General features: G+C 34.8%; 1 protein-coding gene across 1 annotated transcript in view; it reads right to left on the bottom strand.

The window, feature by feature from the left end:
* The window catches only part of SMC6 (structural maintenance of chromosomes 6), a 76,644-nt gene that overhangs the window by 35,871 nt on the left and 16,572 nt on the right, over positions 1-24,201 (bottom strand). Inside the window, exons 5-15 of the mRNA XM_069493892.1 lie at positions 21,535-21,671; positions 20,542-20,603; positions 17,399-17,479; positions 15,342-15,443; positions 11,435-11,554; positions 11,223-11,321; positions 5,645-5,791; positions 5,278-5,366; positions 4,940-5,104; positions 4,133-4,311; positions 2,880-3,084 (exon numbers count right to left, since the gene is read on the bottom strand). Of these exons, the coding sequence (XP_069349993.1) occupies positions 2,880-3,084; positions 4,133-4,311; positions 4,940-5,104; positions 5,278-5,366; positions 5,645-5,791; positions 11,223-11,321; positions 11,435-11,554; positions 15,342-15,443; positions 17,399-17,479; positions 20,542-20,603; positions 21,535-21,671 (1,386 nt within the window). The remainder of the gene's footprint in view (positions 1-2,879; positions 3,085-4,132; positions 4,312-4,939; positions 5,105-5,277; positions 5,367-5,644; positions 5,792-11,222; positions 11,322-11,434; positions 11,555-15,341; positions 15,444-17,398; positions 17,480-20,541; positions 20,604-21,534; positions 21,672-24,201) is intronic.

Raw genomic sequence — 24,201 nt, 5'->3', positions numbered from 1 at the left:
AGTAGAGTAGCTTTAGAAGAATATTTCTTCTACTGAGATGGGGCAAGAAGTGCAAATGCAAACACGGTTCTGGGTGGGTCACAACAAGATGAGTAGTTCAGTCACTTCTACTTCTACTGTAAAGAAGGAGACAAGGCCAGGAGGAGAAGAAACTATATTTCCTGAATACCTCTCTGGGAGCTAGGCACTTTCCTAGGTACCTGTGCTGACGTTATCTAAAGTAAGCCTAAATGAATAAAACGAGTCCTACATATCTGATACATTCTAATAATATTTCATTGTTCTTTTCTACATTAAGATATCCAATTTCAAACTGTAGCATTAGAACCATAATTTATATTGACAAAAATTCTTCACATTCACAAAATAAATCATCCCTTCAAAATGTTGATAAGGCAGCGAAAGTAAATGGAATATTAAACACTTTCCAGACTCTTGTCAACACACAAAAGAATTAGAATCTAACGTGCTTCAGCAAACTACCCTTGAAGCCAAAATATGGATTTTGTCATCACCTAGACCTGTTCCCTTCAATTCTCAATTCTCTTACCACAAGCCCCTCTCCTTACAGGCTTGTCATGCCTGTTAAACCTGCTCTCTAACTTCATTAAGGCGGGTCTATAATGAAGGCTCCCAGGGCTCATCTCTGGACTACTCTCTCAACAGCACACTGAATTGCTTCCCTCCTCTTCTTCTGTAATATCCACCCACTCTAAAAAAATTCTGATAGAGTATTAATCCAACAATACATACTCTCCACTCATATCTATAAGTAAACAAACATTAGTGAAAAATCCTGCAGGCATCATAGGTTTTTGTGTCTAAAGTGGACTTTGAGTCAGCTTCTTCTCTCATTCTCCTTGCCAGCTACTTTAAACCCTTAAATAGGATTACTCCCAAACTCCCTGCCCAACTCCCTGTTCTGGGCACATAAACTCACCTACTTCCAAGAAAACTGGCATTATACTGCACAAACCTAGCTCACCTTCGTACCCCTTCATAGGATACTGTGTGCCACGTGTGTTACACTGCTAAGTGACTGAAAACACATGTGCCAGCAAGGCAGTGCTAGGCATTCTCCCCCTTCATGGGAGTCCTTGTGGGAGTTCACAGAACAGGCCATCCAGCTGTCTAGGACTGCACTTTCTGGTCTTAAAATGACAGTTCAGGTTCAAGGAGGATATTCCTCACAGAAGCCAGCATCTTGCATAATGATTTCACAGGAATGGTTTCTGAGCTCTACACAGGGGAAATGCCCAATTACAAGACTTACCATAATGGCATCCCACCACGTTTAGAGTTCTCCTAGTTCAGGTGCAACTAACCTGTCAGGGCTCATTTTTACCATAAGCAATGTTGTCTGGTAGCAAAATTGAAATTTCACTTTTATCAGGTTTTTGAAACCTGGAATCAGAGCTAGAAATTAAATTAACGTCAAATTCTCATGCAGACAGAGAAAACCCTTTACCCCTAACTCTCAAATACTTATCTCTGGCCTAAAAGCTCAAAATTAACAATTCTAAAATAGGATTTATATACTTTTGATTAATCTATTTTTTTAAAATTATAATTCTAAATTAATTGATGGCATATCCTTCAGCTAATTACTACAGACAGAAACCTAGGAGTCATCATTCTCCCTTCTCTTACATTCAATTAACAAGTTTTATTGATTTTGTCCTAAATGTCTGTCAATCTTTCCCTCCTATCAAAATTGCAAATACCATTTTTTGCAAAATAACTTACAATGTCATGCCTCCATAGGTTTTGCACACAGAATTCTATTTATCTAGAAGGCAATTAACCTTTTCTGTCACTTGACAAACTCATCAGTTAAAAGATTAATCATTTATCATCTCTTCTCTGAATTCTTCCCTGAGCTACCTACTGAAATATGAGTTAATTACTGTCATTTGAACTACATCTGCATCTTGTGATTCAATTTAATCTATGCCCACAAAGAATATATGAAGCAATTACTGTTCATACACAAATTTACTCAAATACCAGGGACATAGCATTAGACTTAATTTAAACAAAAAAAAAAAAAAAAAAAAGCAAAAATATGGTAGGCACAGTGGCTCACACCTATAATCCTAGCACTCTGGGAGGCTGAGGTGGGAGGACTGCTTGAGTTCAGGAGTTTAAGACCCTGTCTCTACAAAATACTAGCCAGTTGTGGTGGTACATGCCTGTACTTCCAGCCCCTTGGGAGGTTGAGGCAGGAGGATCACTTGAGCCCAGGAGTCTGAGGTTGCAGTGAGCTATGATGATGCTACTGCACCTACTCAGGTGACAGAGAAAGACTCTGTCTCAAAAAAAAAAAAAAAAGCAAAAATAGCTTTATTATACATTAAAAAAAGTAGAGATGGGAGAAAAAAAATTTTTAAATGCAATCTGGGGATAGACACATATATCTATTTTTAAAGTAAAGTGATTAATCAGCAGTTAGCAAAGAGACCACCTTGAGTATTGAGTTCTTAAAAGACTTGTTAGGGTCATCAAATAAAATAATTACAGATCTTTATAGAGTCTATGAAACTGTGAGTAATGAATGCCACTGTTCTTCCTCAGGACCTTCCTGTTAATTTGGTTATGTCTGCATCATTTCCCCCATTGGTATAATTTCTATGCCATACTACATCTGTTTCCCCATACTGTCTTCCACATGTCAGGACCTCAAGGGCAGGGGATATCTCTTAGCAATCTTTGTTTCTCCAATGCCTAGAACCAATGCCTAGACAGAAATTAAAGTGGGTTGATAAAATTTTACAAATCAGTAGTAAAGATATGATTAAAATTAAAACTCTTTTAACTCTTTCCAATCTTGCGCATGATTAAGCAAAACTAGAAACAGTATTTAATTACTGATGCTTTACCTGTGTCTTACATCATACATCTCATTCCGAAATTCAGAAACTATGATCTGTGGCCGTGAGGTCCCAGGTAAATAAAACCGTTTCATCAGTGCCTGAAGAACTCTTTCATCAGAATGATTATGGCAACAATAGGCTTGTAGAAGTCCTTTCAAACAAGATTCAATAGCCAAAGCAAGCTCAGGGTCCCGAAGATGAATGCAAGCTCCTAAAAGTTGGAGAAAATGATAGAAGTATAAATAGAAGTATAAATACTTATTTTGAAACAGTAATGTAACTATCTTTTTATTATATTTCATAAATGACTTACAATATTTTCATGTAAAGTAGTTTAAATGATATTACAGATCTTATTTTAACAAAGTAGGAAGTCCCCATATACCCACTGGATACACTAAAGAGAAAAATCCACAAAATCCTGTGAAAAAAATTATCCCATTCTAATGTAAATCAAGAGTGGCTTTTCTACCTAAGTTTATATTATTCCAGCCTCTCAATGGTGTTTTGAAAATCAAGTCAAAAGATTTACAGATTCTTTGTTATTTTCTGTAAAACTAATATTGAGATTTTAGATTTAGCTATGGGGAAAAAAGCCTCATTCATTGAAATAGATCTTGTTGTAAAGGTGCATATCATTTAAATAAAGAGCCATCACTGCAATACTTAAATGTTATACTTTACTAACGAGATACATTCATATCATAGAATCATTTTCACCTAACGATGTACAGAATTAGAGATAATTTCCAAGGAGAAACTAATATCTTTTAAAATACCAGAAATATATGGGAATAATTAAATAACCATAGATTTTAAAGCTGGAAGAGAAGTTAGAAATCATGTTGTCTGACCTAAACAGAAACTAAGAAAGTCATTTTACAGAGCTTACAAAAATTCCAGAGTGTTCTTTTGACTATATCTTGATGATACTAGATTTTCTGGTTAATCAATCATATTCAAGTTAGTTCATTCATTTATTCACTCAGAAGAAAAATAAGAACCAGATTATTCAACTCTATAATTACTTTTCCTTTTCCTAAGTTCTCTTTCTTTTAGCTATTTTATGCTTTATACAAAATAAAAGCTATGAAGTTTAACATTTTATCACTTTTTTTTTTAAATATATACAATTAAAAGTCACATATAACTATACAGGTCTTTGATAATAGAGTTTAAAACTAGATTCAATAGATCCCTTTCTGAAAATAAACTTATTTCTAATGTTTATTATATCCTCACTAAATCACGACAAATACCTAAAGGGCCTACAGGTTTATAGGTAAAATGTCCTCGTCTATAAGCATCATCTATTGCTTCAAGAAGAGCTGGAACATGAGGGCCAAATCTTTTTAGTCGATCAGTTTTACTATCTTTCAATTCTTTCAGTTGCCTCTGATTATAGTTCAATGCATCCTTCACATCTAATTCTTCCCTCCTGAAAAACAAAAGTAGATAAACAGGACAGATACGTGATACAGTTATATAGAAATACTCAGCTTTTGCCCATAATACCAGCAATGACCCAGCTACCCTAAAAACTAAAGCAGAATTCTTTATTTGAAAATAATTGTGTTACCAGAGAAAAACAGTCAGAAGTCCTCAAAACTTGGCATGAAAAAAGTGACACAACAGTTATGGACTAGGAATCCCGGAACAAGTGTAAGAAAAGTCTTTTAAAAAGTGATTTTAACACATTGAGTGCCACATTAGAAAAAAAATTTTTTTCCTTGGGGCCATGGTGTTTTATTAAAATAGAATAAAAACTTCAAAAACAGAATAATACTTTCTAATTTAATGAAAAACTTGTTATATTTTATTTTTTTCTGTGCATGAGTTATATGCAACTTGAAAAATAGTTCTCGCAGCTCCCAAGATGAAGAGATGTGTGTTACATTATGTTTCACAAGGCCCTGGGCTCAAAACTTGTGTGAGTTAAACAGAACTCTCATGGCAGTTATTCTATGCAGAGAAAATAACAACAAAAATTCTCTCTTCATATAGAGAGCAAAACTATATGATGTTCAACTAATTGAAAAAATCACTCTAAGGTTGTTGCAACTTACTTAATTCTGGTATATTCTTCTTTGTCCTTTTCTATGGCTTGCTGAAACTGTTCAATCTCTTGATTGACTGAATTTTCTTGATCTTGTAAGGCTTTTACTCGCTCTTTTAACCAAGATATTTTTTTTTGCCTTTCCAACCGCTCAGGTTCCAAAGATTGATCAGTACTAACAGTAAATAATACAAAGTGAAAAGTGTTAAATGAAAAACCTAACATTTAAAAAACACAAACCAATGTAATAAAATTCCATTAATAATAATACAGAAAATACTCTATTGCACCTAGATTACTTTATTACAAAATGAAGTAATCATGAAAACTGCAAAGTAACTATCTTACCTTTTTTTAAGTTCTTCAATTCTTTTACAAAGCTGCTCATCATCTTTCTTTAATGCTTTATATTCATTTAGGGAACGGTTATACAAAACCTAACAAAAAATTAGACATGCTTTAATACAATGAAAGCATGAATATCCCAGTCAAGTCCAATTTTGCCCAATCTTCAAATCAGAGGCTGAATATGTACAGGATTATATTTTTAAAAATAAAATATATAAATGGCCATTTGAAACCATTACATTTTTTTAAAGTCTGAAAGCAACAGAGATTTTAACACAGGTATAGAACATTTATTTTTAAAATTGATGAATAGTCTTTATATTTGCTATAGAGCTTTTAATATTCCAGGTTAGAAAATTTCTCTCACCTCAGCTTCATTATAGGCCCTTTTCTTAGCAGTGACATCTGCTTTCAATGCCATACATTCTGGTGCTCGTGCATTTGTCTCTTGACTAATCTTTTCTAGTTTATCTTGAATATCCTTGTACTTTTGTTCTGCTTCATTAAGTCTGACCTTTAAGAAAATGATAGTATTGGAGTACATTTTATTTTTCTTTAATAAGGAGAGAAAAATTAAAAATAATTACATACAGTTCATATCCCAAGAATAAATTTAATTTCATTCAAGACATTAGATAAACAAACATAATCATATAAAATACTAAAATATAATTTAATTTTAACTCACATTTAGTTATCCAACAAATTTGCTATCCTCTGGGAATACAAAGACACAATAACAATTGTCCTTAACACAATTAAAAGGAGAGTGACACAATTTAGCAGAGAAGTAACATAAACTAATGATACAGTTTGTATATAACAATGCTTACATAGGGTATATCTATTTATAATTGTGGTAGCACAGAGAAAGAAACCATAGGTCTGCTAGAAAAAGTCAAGAATACCTTCAAAAGAAAGTAGCATTTAGGCTGAGAGTTGAAAGATCAACCAAAGTATATACCAGGAGATAATTTAGGGAAGGGTATTAGAGACAGATGGAAAAGCATGTGCAAAGGTATTAATATCTACTTTAGATATTAACAATTTTGCTGGACTTAAGAGAATAATGCTGGAAGATGAGAGGAAGGGATAGAAGGGCCCTGAATTCCATAATGAATGGCTTACAACTTAATCCTCTAGACAAAGGGAGACAAAAATATGACCAAATCTGCATGTTAGATCACTCGGGAAGTACTTGGAAGACAAGATAGAGGGAAAAATTAAAGGAAAAGATTTCAGTAAGCCTTTTATGATAAAAACGCTTAACAAAATAGGCATTGATGGAACCTACCTAAAAATGATACAAGCCATATATGACAAACCCACAGCCAACATCATACTGAATGGGGAAAAACTGAAAGCACTCCCACTTAGAACTGGAACCAGACAGGGCTGCCCATTGTCTCCATTACTTTTCAACATAGTATTGGAAGTCCTTGCGAGAGCTATCAGGCAAGAGAGCAAAATCAAGGGAGTCCAAATAGGGAAGGAAGAGATCAAACTCTCACTTTTTGCTGATGATATGATGTTATATCTGGAAAACCCCCAGGATTCAACCAAGAGACTCCTGGAATTGATTAACGAATACAGCAAAGTCTCAGGCTACAAAATTAATATACACAAATCAGAGGCATTTATATATGCCAATAACAGTCAATCGGAAAACCAAATTAAAGACTCAATACCCTTCAAAATAGCAACAAAGAAAATAAAATATCTAGGTATATATCTAACTAAAGAGGTAAAGGACCTCTATAAGGAAAACTATGAAACACTGAGAAAAGAAATAGCAGAACTTGCAAATAGATGGAAAAATATACCATGCTCGTGGATCGGAAGAATCAACATTGTTAAAATGTCTATACTACCCAAAGTGATCTACAAATTCAATGCAATCCCTATTAAATTACCAACATCATTCTTTACAGACATAGAGAAAATAATTATACAATTTGTATGGAATCAAAGAAGACCCCGTATAGCAAAAGCAATTTTAAGCAATAAAAACAAAATGGGAGGTATTAATTTGCCAGACCTCAAACTATATTACAAGGCCGTGGTTCTTAAAACAGCCTGGTATTGGCACAAGTGCAGGGACACAGACCAGTGGAACACAACAGAAAATCCAAATATAGAACCATCCTCATATAGTCACCTAATTTTTGACAAAGCGGGAAAGAATATACTCCGGGGACAAGAATCCCTATTCAACAAATGGTGCTGGGAGAATTGGTTAGCCACTTGCAGAAGAATGAAACAGGACCCACAGCTTTCACCTCTCACAAAAATCAAATCACGGTGGATAACAGACTTAAACCTTAGGCGTGATACAATCAGAATTCTAGAAGAAAATGTAGGAAAGACTCTTACAGACATTGGCCTAGGCAGAGAATTTATGAAGAAGACCCCCAAGGCAATCACAGCAGCAACAAAAATAAATGAATGGGACATGATTAAACTAAAAAGCTTCTGCACAGCCAAAGAAACAGTCCAGAGAATAAACAGATCACCTACAGAATGGGAAAAAATTTTTGCATACTACACATCAGATAAAGGACTGATAACAAGAATCTATTTAGAACTCAGGAAAATCAGCAAGAAAAAATCAAGCAACCCTATCAAAAAGTGGGCAAAGGACATGAATAGAAATTTTTCAAAAGAAGATATAAAAATGGCTAACAAACATATGAAAAAGTGTTCAACATCTCTAATCATCAGGGAAATGCAAATCAAAACCACAATGAGATATCACTTAACCCCAGTGAGAATGGCCTTTATCAAAAAAACCCAAAACAACACATGTTGGCGTGGGTGTGGAGAGACAGGAACACTAATACACTGCTGGTGGGACTGCAAACTAGTGCAACCCCTGTGGAAAGCATTATGGAGGTATCTTAAACAGATTCAAGTAGACCTGCCATTTGACCCAGCAATCCCATTACTGGGCATATACCCAAAGGAAAAAAGGTCATTCTATAACAAAGGCACGTGTACCCAAATGTTTATAGCAGCACAATTCACAATAGCAAAGATGTGGAAACAACCCAAATGCCCATCAATACATGATTGGATTAGTAAGCTGTGGTATATGTATACCATGGAATATTACTCAGCTATAAGGAATGATGAAGATACGACATCTCTATGGTTCTCCTGGAGAGAGTTGGAACCCATTATATTAAGTGAAGTATCCCAAGAATGGAAAGGCAAGCATCACATGTACTCACCAGAAAATTGGTTTCCCTGATCATCACCTGGATACAGGTCTGGGAATGACACCAGTTGGACATCAGACTGAGGTGGGGGGTGGGGGAGGGGATGGGGGTATGCCTACACAATGAGTGCATTGCGCACCGTTTGGGGAGTGGTAACACTTGAAGGTGCTGACTCGGGAAAGGGGGGGTGGGGAAAAAAATATGAAACTATTGTTTTTAACTTGCACTGTTCACTTAATAATTTATCATGAATATTTCCCATATTATTTCATATCATTGTACAAGAAATAATGTATACATTATGAGGACATACTGTATCTAACAAGATATACTGTTGGACTCTTTGATTCTGTAAAACTAAATTGAAAAAAAAATATATATATAATAAAAAAATAATAAAAAAAAAAAAATATAAAATAGAAGGTTTTATAAAAAAAAAAAAAAAAAAAGAAAAGATTTCAGTAAGAAGTTAATATAATATTATGGAGCAAAAATAATTAGGGACCAAAATGAGGACATTGACAGTAGGGATGGATTAGAAGGGACAAATATAAAAACTATTTAGATCAGCGGTTGGCAAATTTTTTCTATAAAGAGCTAGACAGTGTATGGCTTTGTGCTCCATGTGGTCTCTGTCATAGCCACTTGAGTCTGCCATCGTAACATGAAAGCAACGAAGATAATATATAAAAAAATAAATTTTTTATAAAAATTAAAGTTGGATCCAGGTGTTATATAAACTAAACATAATTCATATATTTGCAGTTTTGAATTAGGTTAACACAAGTTTAAAATCTGCTTTAGATACTATTTCTTCAGAAACCTTCCATTTAATAGTCATTCTACCAGCAATAATCAAGCACATGCTATGTGAAAGCCTTCATGTAAGACATGGTGAGAAGAATGTAAATATAAAATAAGATAGTACTTACTCTTCAGAAATTTGCCATTTACTACAGAGTGCCCAAATGTGTCAGTGCAGAAAAAGGACTATAGAACTAAATATTGCCTAGGCTTATGATCCTCCTTTTTCCATTTGAAAAAGAGGTAAGCATATATTACTTAGACTGGATTCTATTTTAGACTGGGAAATGTCTAAGGAGGGATGTACTTAAGGCCTTTCCCAATAACAAGCTGAGAAATGAGGCTGAGAAGAGAAAAATATTTGGCAAAAATTTCTGAATATTCTCTCAGAAATAAAAATTTGAGGTGAGAGTTGGGAAGGATTGAATTTCCATTTACTACCTGAAGAGGGAGTAAGAAACTCAGCCCAGAGATCACTAAGTAAATGTACTACCTTCACCATTTGATTATTTTTACATACTCACCTATTGTCTTTGATAAATTAACATAGCACTTAAAAGGAGAAAGGAAAAGCTATTTAACTTGGAGCCAGACAGGAAAAAACAAGCTGGAGAAGATTACATCCTATATCACAGTCAAGCTTGAAGGCCAGAAAGAAATTCCTAAGCAAAGTAGAACAAAATACTAAGAGGTAAGCTACATTGTCACAGAGTACATTTTGGGGTGGGGGAGTAAAGAGCGAGCTAGGAGTTCTACTTCTGGCATGACAGCATGAGAATCTCCACCCTGGTAGCTGCTCAACCTTGTGAATACACTAAAACCCACTGAATTGTACACTTTAAATGGGTTAATTATATGGTATATGAATTATATCTTAATAAAACTGTTTAAAAAAGAAAGGCTAGTATAAAGAGTGGATCTACTGACCAGTAAAAAAATCCACGTGGAAACCCCCAACACAACTATCACTCAACCAACTTCTACTGTACCTGTAGGCCCATGTGGAAGACTTTTGCAACTTCCTTAAATTTTAGATAAACATAGTAGTTTCTACCTGTGCTGTTAGATGTCAGATTGAAATTAACCTTAACAGACTAACAAATTTATCCTACATGTATTCCACCTATATGAAATCCTCTGACAGGCCATTTTTGTTCTGGACCCTAAAACTCAGCTCCTTGCAAGTTCCATTAGCAATCTCTGGGCATTGTTTTCAGTTCTGAATTCTTATACTTCCTAATATTTAGCTTTAATGCTATTCCAATTGACTATTATCCTAGCATCCTTTTATTTCTCAGGTCTTTTTGTGTTTCAGCTCCTTAATGAATCCAGGAGTAAAAGCTTGACATTACAGTATTTCTAGTCAGTAACAAAGTCCCATTGTCCACATTCATGAGAGTTCTACAGCCCTAGCATCAGACAAGCTTATCACGGCCAAACACAGTAGCCTTTTCAAAAGACAGCTGCTGGCCAGATGCCTATAATCCTAGCACTTTGGGAGGCCAAGATGGGAAGATTGCTTGAGGTTAGGAGTTTGAGACCAACTTCAACAAGAACGAGACCCCCATTTCTACTAAAAATAGAAAAATTAGCCAGGCACAGTGGCAAGCACCTGTAGTCCCAACTACTCCGGAGGCTGAGGCAGGAGGATCGCTTGAGCCCAGGAGTTTGCGGTTACAGTGAGCTATGATGATGCCACTGCACTCTAGCCTGGGCGACAGGGTGAGACTCTGCCTCAAAAAAAAAAAAAAAAAAAAAGAGTTGCCAAACAGGCCTTGGAAAAACTCTGCTTCACCTGAATAATAAATTCAAATATAGACATAGATACGGGTTGAAACTGTCACTTTTGTGGGTTCATTAATAGACTAATATCAGCAATTTCATACGATTCAACCTACTAAATCTTTAAAAAACTATAATTACCTGCTGGTCTTCCATTTTCCTGTCAAGTCTAGCAGCACGCTCTTCTCCAATTTTGATATTATCTCTGATAGCATTCAATTGTTTTTCAATTTCATTGACCTGAAGAAGAAATCATACAGCACATCACTGATAAGATGAACAATAACCAAATATATTCAAAGATATTCTATGTATCACAAATATATGTGAACAAGTAATTAAGTGAAAATTACCACTGCCCAAGCCATTTCATGTTTCAAGTACTCTAAATTAGTCTTCATTGTACTTAAACCAGCAATACTTTGAAAACGTTCCTCTTTCTCCAAACACTGGCGCTTTAGTTCAGTAAGCCGCTTAAAAAAGAAAAAAAGAAAGGATATATTTCTTATTGACATTAAAAAGACATTTTGCAAATGTGTTTCTTTTGAAAACAATGCCTAAACAAGTACTACCATAAAGATTTGTTAGGATATGACTTCTTTAAAGTGGAAATGAAAATATTTTTGGGTCTTTGGTATACTTTTAATAGGTACAATAATTTTGCTAATTTCTACACTATAAAAATGTTGGCCATTTCATCAGATGAAGAAAAGCAAAGGAATTAAAGGTTCAAGACCATACAAGTATAGTTAAATGCCAAAACTCACTTTCCCGTTTTCCCTCTTTATTCCATATCTGATAAACACACTGGTCTGTTCTTCCAAAATATAATAAGTATATATTCCAAAGAAAATGAAGGATCACAAGGAATATATTTCTAAAATTGAAACAAATTATAATTTTTCTAAGTTCTCTTTTAATAATTAATAAATAAAATCACCAAATATTAAGTATCATAACATTGGAACAGCTTCTAAAGTGGCTTTTAGACATCATATTCTGTATACTTAGGTAGACAGCCTCTCCTCTTCATTCATGCTTATCATATTTAACTAGGGCCTTAACACTACGGATCTTACTTCGTTTCCCTAGCCAATTCAGTTTCCCATTCTCCAGGATGATTTCGACCCAATACCACTCTCCAAACCTCATACACACACTGCCACCTTATTCCCTCATTCATTTTCTATCTCCAGCTTCAGAGAATTTAGAAGCCATCAGAAAGAAACTCCCTCCAACCTCCAACAACCTGATCTACAAAATCTAAAGCAGTCATCTCTTCCTTCTGTAACAAAAGAGAGGTGGCCTCATAATATTTAAGACTAGTCCCCATCCCCTATCTATATCTTGGACCCCACCTTTTTCCTTCTCAAAGATCTAGAGCCACTGATCTTCCATCCCATCTTTTTGTTTCCACTTCACCCTCTTAAGTCTTTTCCATTACCATGTTTGTCTCTACTTGCTTTTCATTCTAACTTTCAAACAAAACCACTACTACCCATGCCTTGGCACCCACTCCTCCTCTAAAACTTTTCCTCCCTTTCCATCCAAGTTTCATGAACATTATCTTTATCTTCTCCATTTCCTCACAGTTTTCAGTCCCACAAATTTGGCTTCTGTTTTCACCCATTTTGCCATAGTCATCTATGATTATGTCACTAAATACAATGAGTGTGGTCAATTCTTACAGTGCTTGACCACACAGTACATCTCACAGTCCTGACTTGTTCCTTCTCAAATTCTCTCTTCCCTTGGCTTCTTATGGCTTCCATGAGTATTTCTAATGGTTCAAGCCTAGGCCCACTTTTTGTCTTCCCCTCACCAATTACAGCTCAGATACTAATAATATACTGATGACTCCCAAATTTTCACCGAGGCCAGACTTGACTTCTGTAATCCTAACTCATATTTCCAACTTCCCTGTTGACATTTCCATTTGGATGGTTTTTAAGCACCTTAAAATTAATGTGTTCAAATGGAATTCATCTTTCTTTAAAAAAAAAAAAAAAGAAAGAAAAAAAATGAAACAAAACAAAACTGGCTCCTCTCACCACGCTTCCTACCTCAATAAACTTACTCTACTGCTGAGGTTATTAATCTGGAGGTCTTGGGCCACCCTGGAAGCCTCTGTCTTAACTTTATCCCTCCATGTCCCCTACAACATCTTTCCAGATCATTTCAAAGTTCTCTTTCCCTTACTACTGCCAGTACACTAACTTACATAATCATCATCTCTTTGGACAATGATAATACCTTCTTTGCTACTCTCTCTACATCTGTTCTTTCCTTACAGCAGTTCACTCTCTTCTACAGCAGAATAATCTATTGAACATACCCAATTAATGAAGTCACCCACTTTCATGTCTTCTACTGTCATTAAGTTTTACAAGGTCCTCCATAGTCTGGCCTCTCATCTCTCAGTCTTGTGTTCTTCACTCTAGCCAATCCAGAATTCTTCCAGTTTTTTTTTAAAGGAACTACATGCTTTGTTGCCCCTGAGACTTTCAGACATGCTATTTCTTGGAGCACCTTTCCTTACTCTCACCATCTTTTACCTGGTATTATTCATTCTTCAGTTCTCATCTTAGACATCACTTCCTTAATAACTTCCCCCTGTCATTAATTTCCCCACCCCCCACTACTAGTACCCTACACTAAGTGCTTTTGCACAAACCAATCTATAACTACTTTAGTAGTACTCACCATACTCAAATTATTTGCCATATGTGTTTCCTGCTAAATAGTCAGGTCCATAATCCCAATAATCCTGATATTTATTTGTCATTATATGCCCAATGGCCAAAGCAAAATGCTAGTAGGCATATGGTAGGAATTTAATATTTGTCGACGGAATGACTTCTAGTTTCTAATCTTCACATGACTATTTCTTAAAGATTTAACTATTCAAACCCAGAGTTTATTTTGAGAATATAAGGCATTTAATCAATTAGGAAAAATGTTCTTATTAAGTGTATAGGAAGTATCAGGAACTCTGCTACACAATATAGGGAAATGCTTCTTAAACTTCATAATCAAAATATTTTTAATTATTGAGGACAAAGTACACCATGGAGAAAGTGTGTGCTTAACCCCAGAGGTCTGAAGCAAACAAATTTCTTCAAAGTCCCTATTTATTATTTTTAAAATAATAAATGTAACAACTATGTATGACTTGTTTAAATATACAAATATTTCCTCTTTCCCCAATAATAACACTGATACTCCAAAAAAATGTACTGTATTAATTCTGTGGTTTATAGTAGCTCCTTGCACACCAACATGTAATCCAGGCTTGAAAGGATGATGTGGGGAATAAAAATATACCCATTCCTGATTTTTGAGTTTTCACTTAATGAACCACACAATTAGAGACCTAATTTACAATATGTATTCCTCAAAAATTTGAAGTAAAAAGTTCAGTGTAACACCTAATGAATTTGACTTCAGTCAATTATTAGTAAAATTAGACCTCAAAAGCATAAGCTAAAAAGCAGATGAAAGCTCAACTGGCTGTATAATACTGACTAACAAAAGAACAAAATCTGGAATCATGTAAAATTGGTGGGACTTAATGTACTAGATAAATAGCTATAATGTAAGCCTTATGACTCTGAAGTCTCTGATTATCAGATAAAAGTTTGGATCATCAGGAATCTGAAGGAGAAGGTATAAGAACAAAATACAGCACATGTAAAAACAAATTTAAATAAGTCATGGTCGGCATGAGTGATCTAAAATTCAAGCAAATTTGTACAGCTGCCAAGCTAGTGAGTAACATGATGTGACAGTTGCTACTAAGCTATCAGCTGCTTAAGGAATGTTAACATTTTACCAGTGTAATGGAAGAGTCACCTCTATAAATGCATACCATGTTTACTATTAGTGTGAGTCTTGTGCTTATTCTCCCAGCAAAAGAAATGCTATAGTTTCAAACTGCTTATAGTGAGAGTTAGTGATACCTTACTATAGAACCAATTAGTCATACATCAAGGGATAAGTACATAAGATGCTGCCCTGTCTTCTAGCTTATAGTCTAATAGTGGAAGTAAGTCATGTTCACATCCATTATTACAAAGCAAAAAAGTAAAGGTTAATAAATACCCTGAATATAAAAACCATACTTCATCATATACTTCATAGAGTGATATAAAAATGTTATTATTTTTATAAAAGATACAGATACATAATTTTACAATATCATTTAAGTATTACAGGAAATTTGGTTGATCTCAAAAAGATTTATATTAATTGTTTACAAACCTCTTCTCCTTGATTTATTTGCTCTTTTGTTCTTTCTTTTGTTTCCATAATGTATGAATAATCCTCCTTCATTTGTTCAAGTTGGGTTGCTTTCATGAAGAACTATATCAACAAGAAAAACACAATTAGGAGTTTGTAAACTTCCATGGAACTGTGAAAAAGAAAAGGAAAAATTTGGTCTCTGAAAACTTTCAGACCAATTATGTAAAAAGACATTAAAAACATAAGCAAATACACATAAACACAAAAGAACACATCTTATTAGGTCATTAAGTATGAAACATCTGATTTCCTTAAGTCCTAAGTTTCACAGTTGATATCTGACATTTCACTTTGACACTTCTTGGTTTTTTTCCCCCTATTGTGAAGGTACATCCTCAGTTTTTCAAATGTACACTTTGGCTTGTGATGATCTTTCACATTTTTGTAAGAGCAATTTTTGTGAAACCATGGATAAGTAAAAAATTTGTGTTATTTTTTAAGATGAGTTTCGTCGTGGAACCAATGCAGAGCAGACAGCTTGAAATATCATTAAAGTGTTTGGCAAAGATGTGGCTAATGAACTCACAGTATGTCGATGGTTTGAGAAGTTCCTTTTGGTGATTTTAATTTTGAAAGTGAGCCATGTGGGTGACCTGAGTCCAAGGTGAATAATGATAAGCTGAAAGCTGTAGTGGAAGCGAATCCATCTCAACCTATGCGTGAATTAGCAGCAAGGTTTGACATTACAATTCCAACAATGTTGGACCATTTGAAACAAATCGGCAAGGTAAAGAAGCTGGACAGATGGGTACCACATGAATTAAACACGTGTCAGAAGAGAAACTGTCTCGAAGCTTGCCTTTCTTTGCTGTCACGACATAAAGGCAAACCATTTCTATACCATATTATTACATGTGATGAAAAACAGATTCTTTTTTAAAATTGCAAGCATTCAACACAATGGTTGGATAAAGTGCCAAAACACAGTACAAAACCAAATATGCATCAAAAAAAGTTAATGGTGTCTGTTTGGTGCTCCAACACTGGTATAAAACCTGGTCAATCGATTACAGTGGATGTCTACTGCAACCAATTGGACGAAATGATGAGGATGCTTGCCATTAAGCAGCCAAGAAGCCAAGATAGGTCAATAGAGACAGGCCAACCCTCTTGCAAGGCAACACTCTGTCACATGTTGCACAAACAACACTGCTCAAACTACAGAGACTGGACTTGGAAACTCTCTGTCATCCACCATATTCACCAGATCTTGCACCAGCTGACTACCACCTTTTTCCTCCAGGCTTTGGACCACTTCTTGCAAGGAAAAATATTCAATTCTCAACAGGCTATGGAAAACGCCTTTTTCATCACCACTGGCTCTCCAGGCTTCTTCACTGCTAGTATAAACAAGCTATCATTAAGATGGCAAAACTGTGTCGATAGTTTAGGTGCATATTTTGATTAATCGTACTGCTTCTTATTTGAGATATAATAAACTAAACTTTTGCTTCAAAATCAGACATTTCATATTTAATGACCTAATATTTCAGTCAAATTTACTGAACTGCTGCTATGCTCGCTCACATTTGCAAAAACTCTTAAAACTCCATGAAAGAAAGTACTATTTTGAAAGCTCATTTTTACTAATTCTTCAATTCTTTAAGCAAAAATGACTACAAACACTTGCAGCTTTGATCTTAGTGCATCTTAAATTTTTAGAATAGTAAATACCAAGACTCATTCAAAAGGCTACGCAGTTTAATAGTAGTCAAATATTTTGTTAGCTTTTAAAATTTTAACTAGTTTAAGGTTTACAAATTATTACATATTATGGCCAACTGTTACCTTGTATTTCCTTAAAGATTAAGAATTAAAAGCCAAAAAGTGAAAACAAGGATTTACCAAAACTACACTCCCATTTTACTTAACAATTTCTAATCTAGTCCTACAATATTACTTTCAATAGGTGGCTTTAAGAAAAAAACAAAACAAAATTCAGTCTCTATCATGTAAGAAATATATCTAAATCTATTCTTTTTGGGTAGATTCATATTTCCTTTGGTGCCCCTTACTTTGTATTTGTCTCCCTCATTTTTGGACTGTAAGAACTGCTTGCTCATCTCTTGTGTTAAAACAGAAACTGGATTATCCACCTGAAATAAACCAAAAGTATTCTTGAATATTTCATTTTAATGCTTTAAAGATAAATATAACTGAAATATACATTACAATTGACTTATGCTACCACCAAGAAGGCTAAGTACTAGCCAAAGGTTATAGCATTAAAGTAAAAGTATAATGAAAAAAATGTTAGAAATTTTTAATGCAGAGAAAAATGTTTCAAATTTTCACTGTATCAAATATTATAGTCAAAATTCAATATTCTACCATTACATGAAGGAACAAGCACGAGACCCGCTGAGGAAGTATTTTTATTAGAAAGTTTTTCACATCTTCCACCTGTTTTATAGATTATCAACTCTTATGCCACTAGTTCATCATAGGACAACAGAGCAGAAATAGTTCTAGCATGGAAATTAACTACCCTGGGTTCTTATTTGGGCTCTATCCCCAACCTCCCAAGTAGCCTTGAGCAAGTCTCTTAGATTCTTCAATTAAACACAAAAAGTCCAACTCAATTATTTCTCATCAGAATTATGACAACAAGTATTGTTTATTTTTCTTATAGAAGTTCCTCAGATTTCCCATGTGTCTTTACTCCTTCATGAGGATATTGCAAAACAAATGGAAATAATGAAGTCACTTCTATCTTTTGGAAGTAGAATCATTTTAAGTAAGCCATTGCTTGAATGGAAACTACCCTTGCTAACAAGACTATCAAAATACACTTGGAAAAGTATTAAAAAAAATAACTTGTTTCAGAAAGATTCAGGGTCATTATGCAATTACATCTTTGGTACTAACAAATCAATAAATATGTTAAAAAATAATCTTATTCATAGGTTATAGATATATGAAAAAAAAACTTTAAACACTTCATTTTTACCTTCTAAAAATACAGACTGCATAACTTGGTATACCAATGGTTAAAATATTCCTTTTAAGTAAGATGTTGGGCCCTCTCCTCTAAGATAATAAAACACATTTATGTACTTATAAAAATTTTGACATGTGACATATTTATTTCATAGATATACCAGACTCCAACTGTCACATATACTTTATGAAGTCTCCCTGGATCTTAACTTCACACTGCATCTGACATCTTAAAAGACCTAATGCAGTAAATTTAATGGCAGATATCTTACTACCAACTCTGGATACATAGCTTCACCAAAGTTTATATTCTTTCTCTTATATCCTTTTGACTGTTTCTGAAATGAGGTTTCTAGTTTCTATACTACTTTTGGGATTATTTAAGAATCTTGTAAGCTTTAACTGTCAGGATCCTGGAAAAAGCAAAAACTAAGCACAAACAGGTAAACTTCAGAAAAAGAATTAAGAAAGGGAGGAGGCACAGGAGGCAAACATAATCAGTACTTAAAGACATTAAATATTCTTCTTCCTCTTGGTTATTCTAGACCAGCACTATCCAATAGAAATACAATAGAAGTCACAAACACAATTTTAAATTTTTTAGTAGCCACATTAAAAATATATTAATAAAAGTAAACAGGTAAAATTAATAATATATTTTTAATCCATTGTTTCCTAGATACTATCATTTTAACATGTGAGCAAATATAAAAAACGGAGTTATTCCTTTGTATTAAGTCTTCAAAATCTGGTATTTCACATTACAACACAACTTAATTTGAATTACTCACATTTCAAGTACTCAATATGTGCCTGGGGCTGGCTACTGGATAACACAGCTCTAGACCTTCTGTATCAGTGAACCTGTATCTTTCATTATGGGTTAACTGCACCATGCAACAAGAGGACTAAAGGAGGTATAATAATCTTCAAATATTTCAATACAGAATAAATATGTTTTACACTCCCTGAGGAAGTGGGAGCTTCCAGAAACAGGCTTTATTCAACTTTCCCATAATGAAAACTTTCTCATAACTACAGCTGTCCACAGAAGGAGTAAGAAGCCTCTGAGAGAAGTGATGTCCCTAGGACTAGCCTTTCAAGTACCCGCTACAGGAATACCTGGTAGAGATTCTACACAGGTCAAGTACAGAGGGTGGTAACTATAGTGGATGCCCTTCACTATTCTCCCAACACCTATGATTCCATAAACTCTTAACTTTTGGCTTTCCTGATTCTAACAAATTGTCTAGAATTAAGCATGCTAGTCTGAAATTTATTTGCTGTATCTGCTTTTCTCTATATTTTAATAATTATTTTTCCTAAACTTGGCTATCTGACATGCAATCCCACTTGTCACATATGGCTTTTTCTACTTAAGTAAAATTATAATTAAAAATTCAATTTCTCAGTCACACATTTCAAGTGGTCAAGAGCCACATCTGGCTAGTGGTTACTCACTAGACAGCATAAATACAGAACATTTCTACCATCACAGAAAGACATTCTGGACACCTTTGTTTTAAACCAAACTGGGAAAGAGACCCGGTCTCCTAATTGTTCTTTCTCTTTGGTAACTAGTCTTGGTGTTCCTAGTTCTGGAACAAGGCAGTGTGGCACAATGGATGAAACAGAGATGCCCAGTCCAGGCTCTACCAACAACCACACCTAGACAACTTTAAGTACAAATTTTATTTTTTCTGGCTCCCTGTTTCTTATCTGCAAAATAAAGGTCCTAATCAGGTGAGCTCTAAAGACAATTCCAGTGCTAATATTAATAGGCCTATATATGCCCTATTTCTAATTAATTCAGCCAAAGCTTAGCAGAAAAGACTCAAGCTTTGCTTTATCTTTCTAAAATAAATTTTCTTTCTTCAAAAATTTAGCAATTGAGTTTAGAGAACAATGATGCCATTTTACCTAGTATAGTAAGAAGCAAAGAAGCTTTACAGCCTTATTTACATAAATTTTAACACATACCAGTATAAACTAGATGTTCTTGACTGCTGCATCAAATTAAAGGTGTTATATTATGTATTAACAATTTGTGTTGAACTAATAACTTTTAAAGAACTTCACTAATAATAGTTACACATATTCTTCCTGAGGTCAATTTACTAACATGAGACCATTAAAATTTTTTCTACACTGCCGGTGAAATCACACCAAAAAACAACCAGTTGTATGAATTAATCTGAAACACAAACTTAGCAATTACCTGGATGTTAAAATGATCAAGAATTGCAATCAGTTCTTCTTTCTTAGTAGAAACCACGCTTCCTAGTTATGAGAAACATATAAAATGACCAGATTGTTTCTAGAACAATATACAGAAAAAAATGTATATTTATAACATATAAATATTAATTATCTTTCATTGTGTCATCAAGAAAGGTACCATTGAATAGGTGTAAATCTGAATGAACATGGCACAAGAATACAGTGGAAGAGAAAGTACCCAGATGTGGTAATAGTGCTTATCTTTTTCCCATAGCTAAACATTTTGCCATTTTGCTCCTCAACTAACTATCTCTTTTTTTTTTGAGACAGAGTTTCACTCTGTTGCCCAGGCTAGAGTGCAGTGGTGTCATCATAGCTCACTCACTGCAACCTCAAACTCCTGGGCTCAAGCAATTCTCCTGCCTCAGTCACCCGAGTAGCTGGGACTACAGGAGCATGCCACCACATCCGGTTAATTTTTTTCTATTTTTTACAGAGACGGGGTCTTGCTCTAGTTCATGTTGGTCCCAAACTCCTAGCCTCAAACAATCCTCTCACTTCAGCTTCCTAGAGTGCTACGATTATGGGCATGACCCACTGCACCAGGCTCTTCTTTTCAATAAACACTCACCTCTCCCTTTACACCATTTTCCACCATTTGCTAACCATCTCTTTCTATATCCTATAGAAATTATACAGATGAAAGGAAGTCTGTAGGCCAGAACAAAATGGCATAGCCTGTTTCAAACTGACCCAAATTCTGCTAATCATGGTTTTGTTGCTGGAATGTCCAGTGCTAAAACAACTACATGTAACACGTGCATGTATCTATACATACACACATATATCCAACCACCAATCATGTAACAAGAAAAAGGTTTCAAGAGACAAAAAGTGCCTTTTTAATTAATACCAGCATGGTTACCTACCAACTGTTTTTAATTGAGTATACTAATATTTTATAAGAAATGAAAAGAGAATCATAACAAACCTGTTTCACTTTTTAGTTTATAAGATCGACTTCCATCCATGCTGATGTGTTGTTGCACAACTATAGAGTCACCATATACATTTGCTTTAAAGGCATCATCTCCTCTGTTCCTTAATGTTATTGAGATATCTGCCGAGCTAAAACAATGAGGGTAAGCTAAGTCACATGAAGGTACAGTGCAATTATAATGCCAGGTTACCAGAATTTTCAAAATCATCAAATAATTTGGCTAATTTATTTGAATATTAGCTTTACATCACCAGCCGATGGCTGATAATCTACTACAGAATAAAGATATCATGCCTAACAGAAAAATAAAGTTGACAATAAGTGAAGCTTCATAAAAAATAATTGACTATTTTATCCCTAATAGAAATACTACATTTGCACAAAAACTATTAAGTTTTGGTTGTTTCAAGTCATGTAGATAAGTTATACATTTTCCTATAAAAACCAAGTAATCAGGCCGGGCGCGGTGGCTCACGCCTGTAATCCTAGCACTCTGGGAGGCCGAGGTGGGCGGATCGTTTGAGCTCAGGAGTTCGAGACCAGCCTGAGCAAGAGCGAGACCCCACCTCTACTAAAAATAGAAAGAAATTATATGGACAGCTAAAAATATATATAGGAAAAAAAAAAAAATTAGCCGGGCATGGTGGCGCATGCCTGTAGTCCCAGCTACTCGGGAGGCTGAGACAGGAGGATCGCTTGAGCTCAGGAGTTTGAGGTTGCTGTGAGCTAGGCTGACGCCACGGCACTCACTCTAGCCTGGGCAACAGAGTGAGACTCTGCCTCAAAAAAAAAAAAAAAAACCAAGTAATCAATGTTATACTGGTTGACTACTGTGAATTACATAATAAAGCCTCATGCTGACAGTAGGCCTTTAAGAATGATGAAGAAGAATTAGGTAAAGTAACAACATTTTCTAAGAAAATTAGAATCAAGGGAAGCAATTTTAATTTTTTAATTACTTGCCAATAAAAAATAAAAGTTTTTGATATCAAGAAATATAAACTAAAGTCCAAAAATTCTTAAAGCTTTATTAGCATTAAGAATTATTTAAAAATATATAATGCAGCTAAACGCACATACAAAATGTTAAGAGTATAAATCTGCCTGATAGCCTCTGTTACAGTTTTTAAAGTTTTAAAGATGTTTTAGACACTTATAGCCATGCCTATTTTAAGATACAGGGGAAAAAAATCAGTCTTTGTGCATTCTAACTTCTGTTAAAATAAGAATTGGTAGAAATATAAAAAAGATGTTGATGGAGGACATTAATAAATACATACTTATAATTTCTTTATATATAAAAGCAGACTTTTTTTTATTTTCTCTGGTTCATTTGAGTATCTGCCAAAATCCTAGAGTCCTGTTTCAAAACTGTTTTAATTGGTAATTAAATGAAAGCTTCAGCAGAATGAACTTGTTTTTATGTATTTGTAGTAATACTCCCAAACTATTCCCATTTGCAGGAAATGTCGGAAAAAATACTCAAGATGAATTTCACTATAAACTATTGGAATGATAGCAGACACTCTAAAGTGTTTGCACCACTCCGGCTCCCCCACCCTCTTCTTTGCAAGTACCCTAGAGAATGAAGGGTCTTAGCAATCGCATCAGTCCCCATCCCAGCCTCCTGGGATTGAGCTACATATAAAAATCTGGACTAACTGAGAAATCAGATTCTATTCTTTGAAAGTTTAAACTAAGAAAAACTGGTAAAATTTTTAAAAAGGTCTGTTTAATTAATATTATTCCAATGTTAACTGCGTAGCTTTGGTAAATGCATCTTAGCTATGTAAAATATCTACATAAAGGAAAATTGGGTGAGGCATATATAAGAAACTCTGCACTATCTTTGAAACACTTCTGTAAACCTAAAATTATTTCAAAATAAAAAGTTTTTTAAAAAATTCCAATTAAGACATGACATCCTTATTTCATTAAGGTTGCTTACAGCTACAAAGTTATGAGGCCTCTAGAATTAGAGGAAACAATTTAAGGCATTATACTCAGATGAAAAATTCAAAGTCTACAGAGAGAAGCCAGGAGCATAGAACAGACAAGCTCTTGGGAAACCACCAAGACAGACTGACAAAAAGAGTCACATACCCTACAGATACTGGCAGTGAATCAGAGACACAGAGAATACAAGATCATTTCTCTATACACACATATGCACAGACTAAGACAGTAAGACATAAGTAGCTGCACACACAAAGACACGTACAGTATAAAGACTTAGCTAAAATATAAGAAAGTACACTTATTTCAGAGACAATGAGAGAGAAAAACACACTCACCTGCACCCTTGTCATAAGAAGAGATAGGAGAGAGGAAAGGGCACACACAGAAGTACAACCAATTAAGTTAGGAGAGGGGGGAGGTGGTATAGAGGAAGAGTTGCAGAACAGACCAAAGGAAGAGAGAGACAGTGGCATAGAGACAAAGACACACAGAGATAGCCAGAGACATAAAGAAGAAAGCCCCAGAGACAGAAGATACTTGGTTCCTGTGGGGTCTCAGTCTGGTCCCTCAGGGCTGTGGTCCCCAACTCATGGGCCATGGCCCAGTATGGGTCCATGGCCTGTTGGGAAACAGGCTGTGCATCACTGCCTGAGCTCCAAAACAGGCCCCCCAACCCATGACACTCCCCATCCCACCCCC

This window comes from Eulemur rufifrons, chromosome 19 (assembly GCF_041146395.1).
Source record: "Eulemur rufifrons isolate Redbay chromosome 19, OSU_ERuf_1, whole genome shotgun sequence".
NCBI lineage: Eukaryota > Metazoa > Chordata > Mammalia > Primates > Lemuridae > Eulemur > Eulemur rufifrons.
The sequence above is the reverse complement of the archived record's forward strand: the minus strand, read 5'-3'. Positions and strand labels throughout refer to the sequence as shown.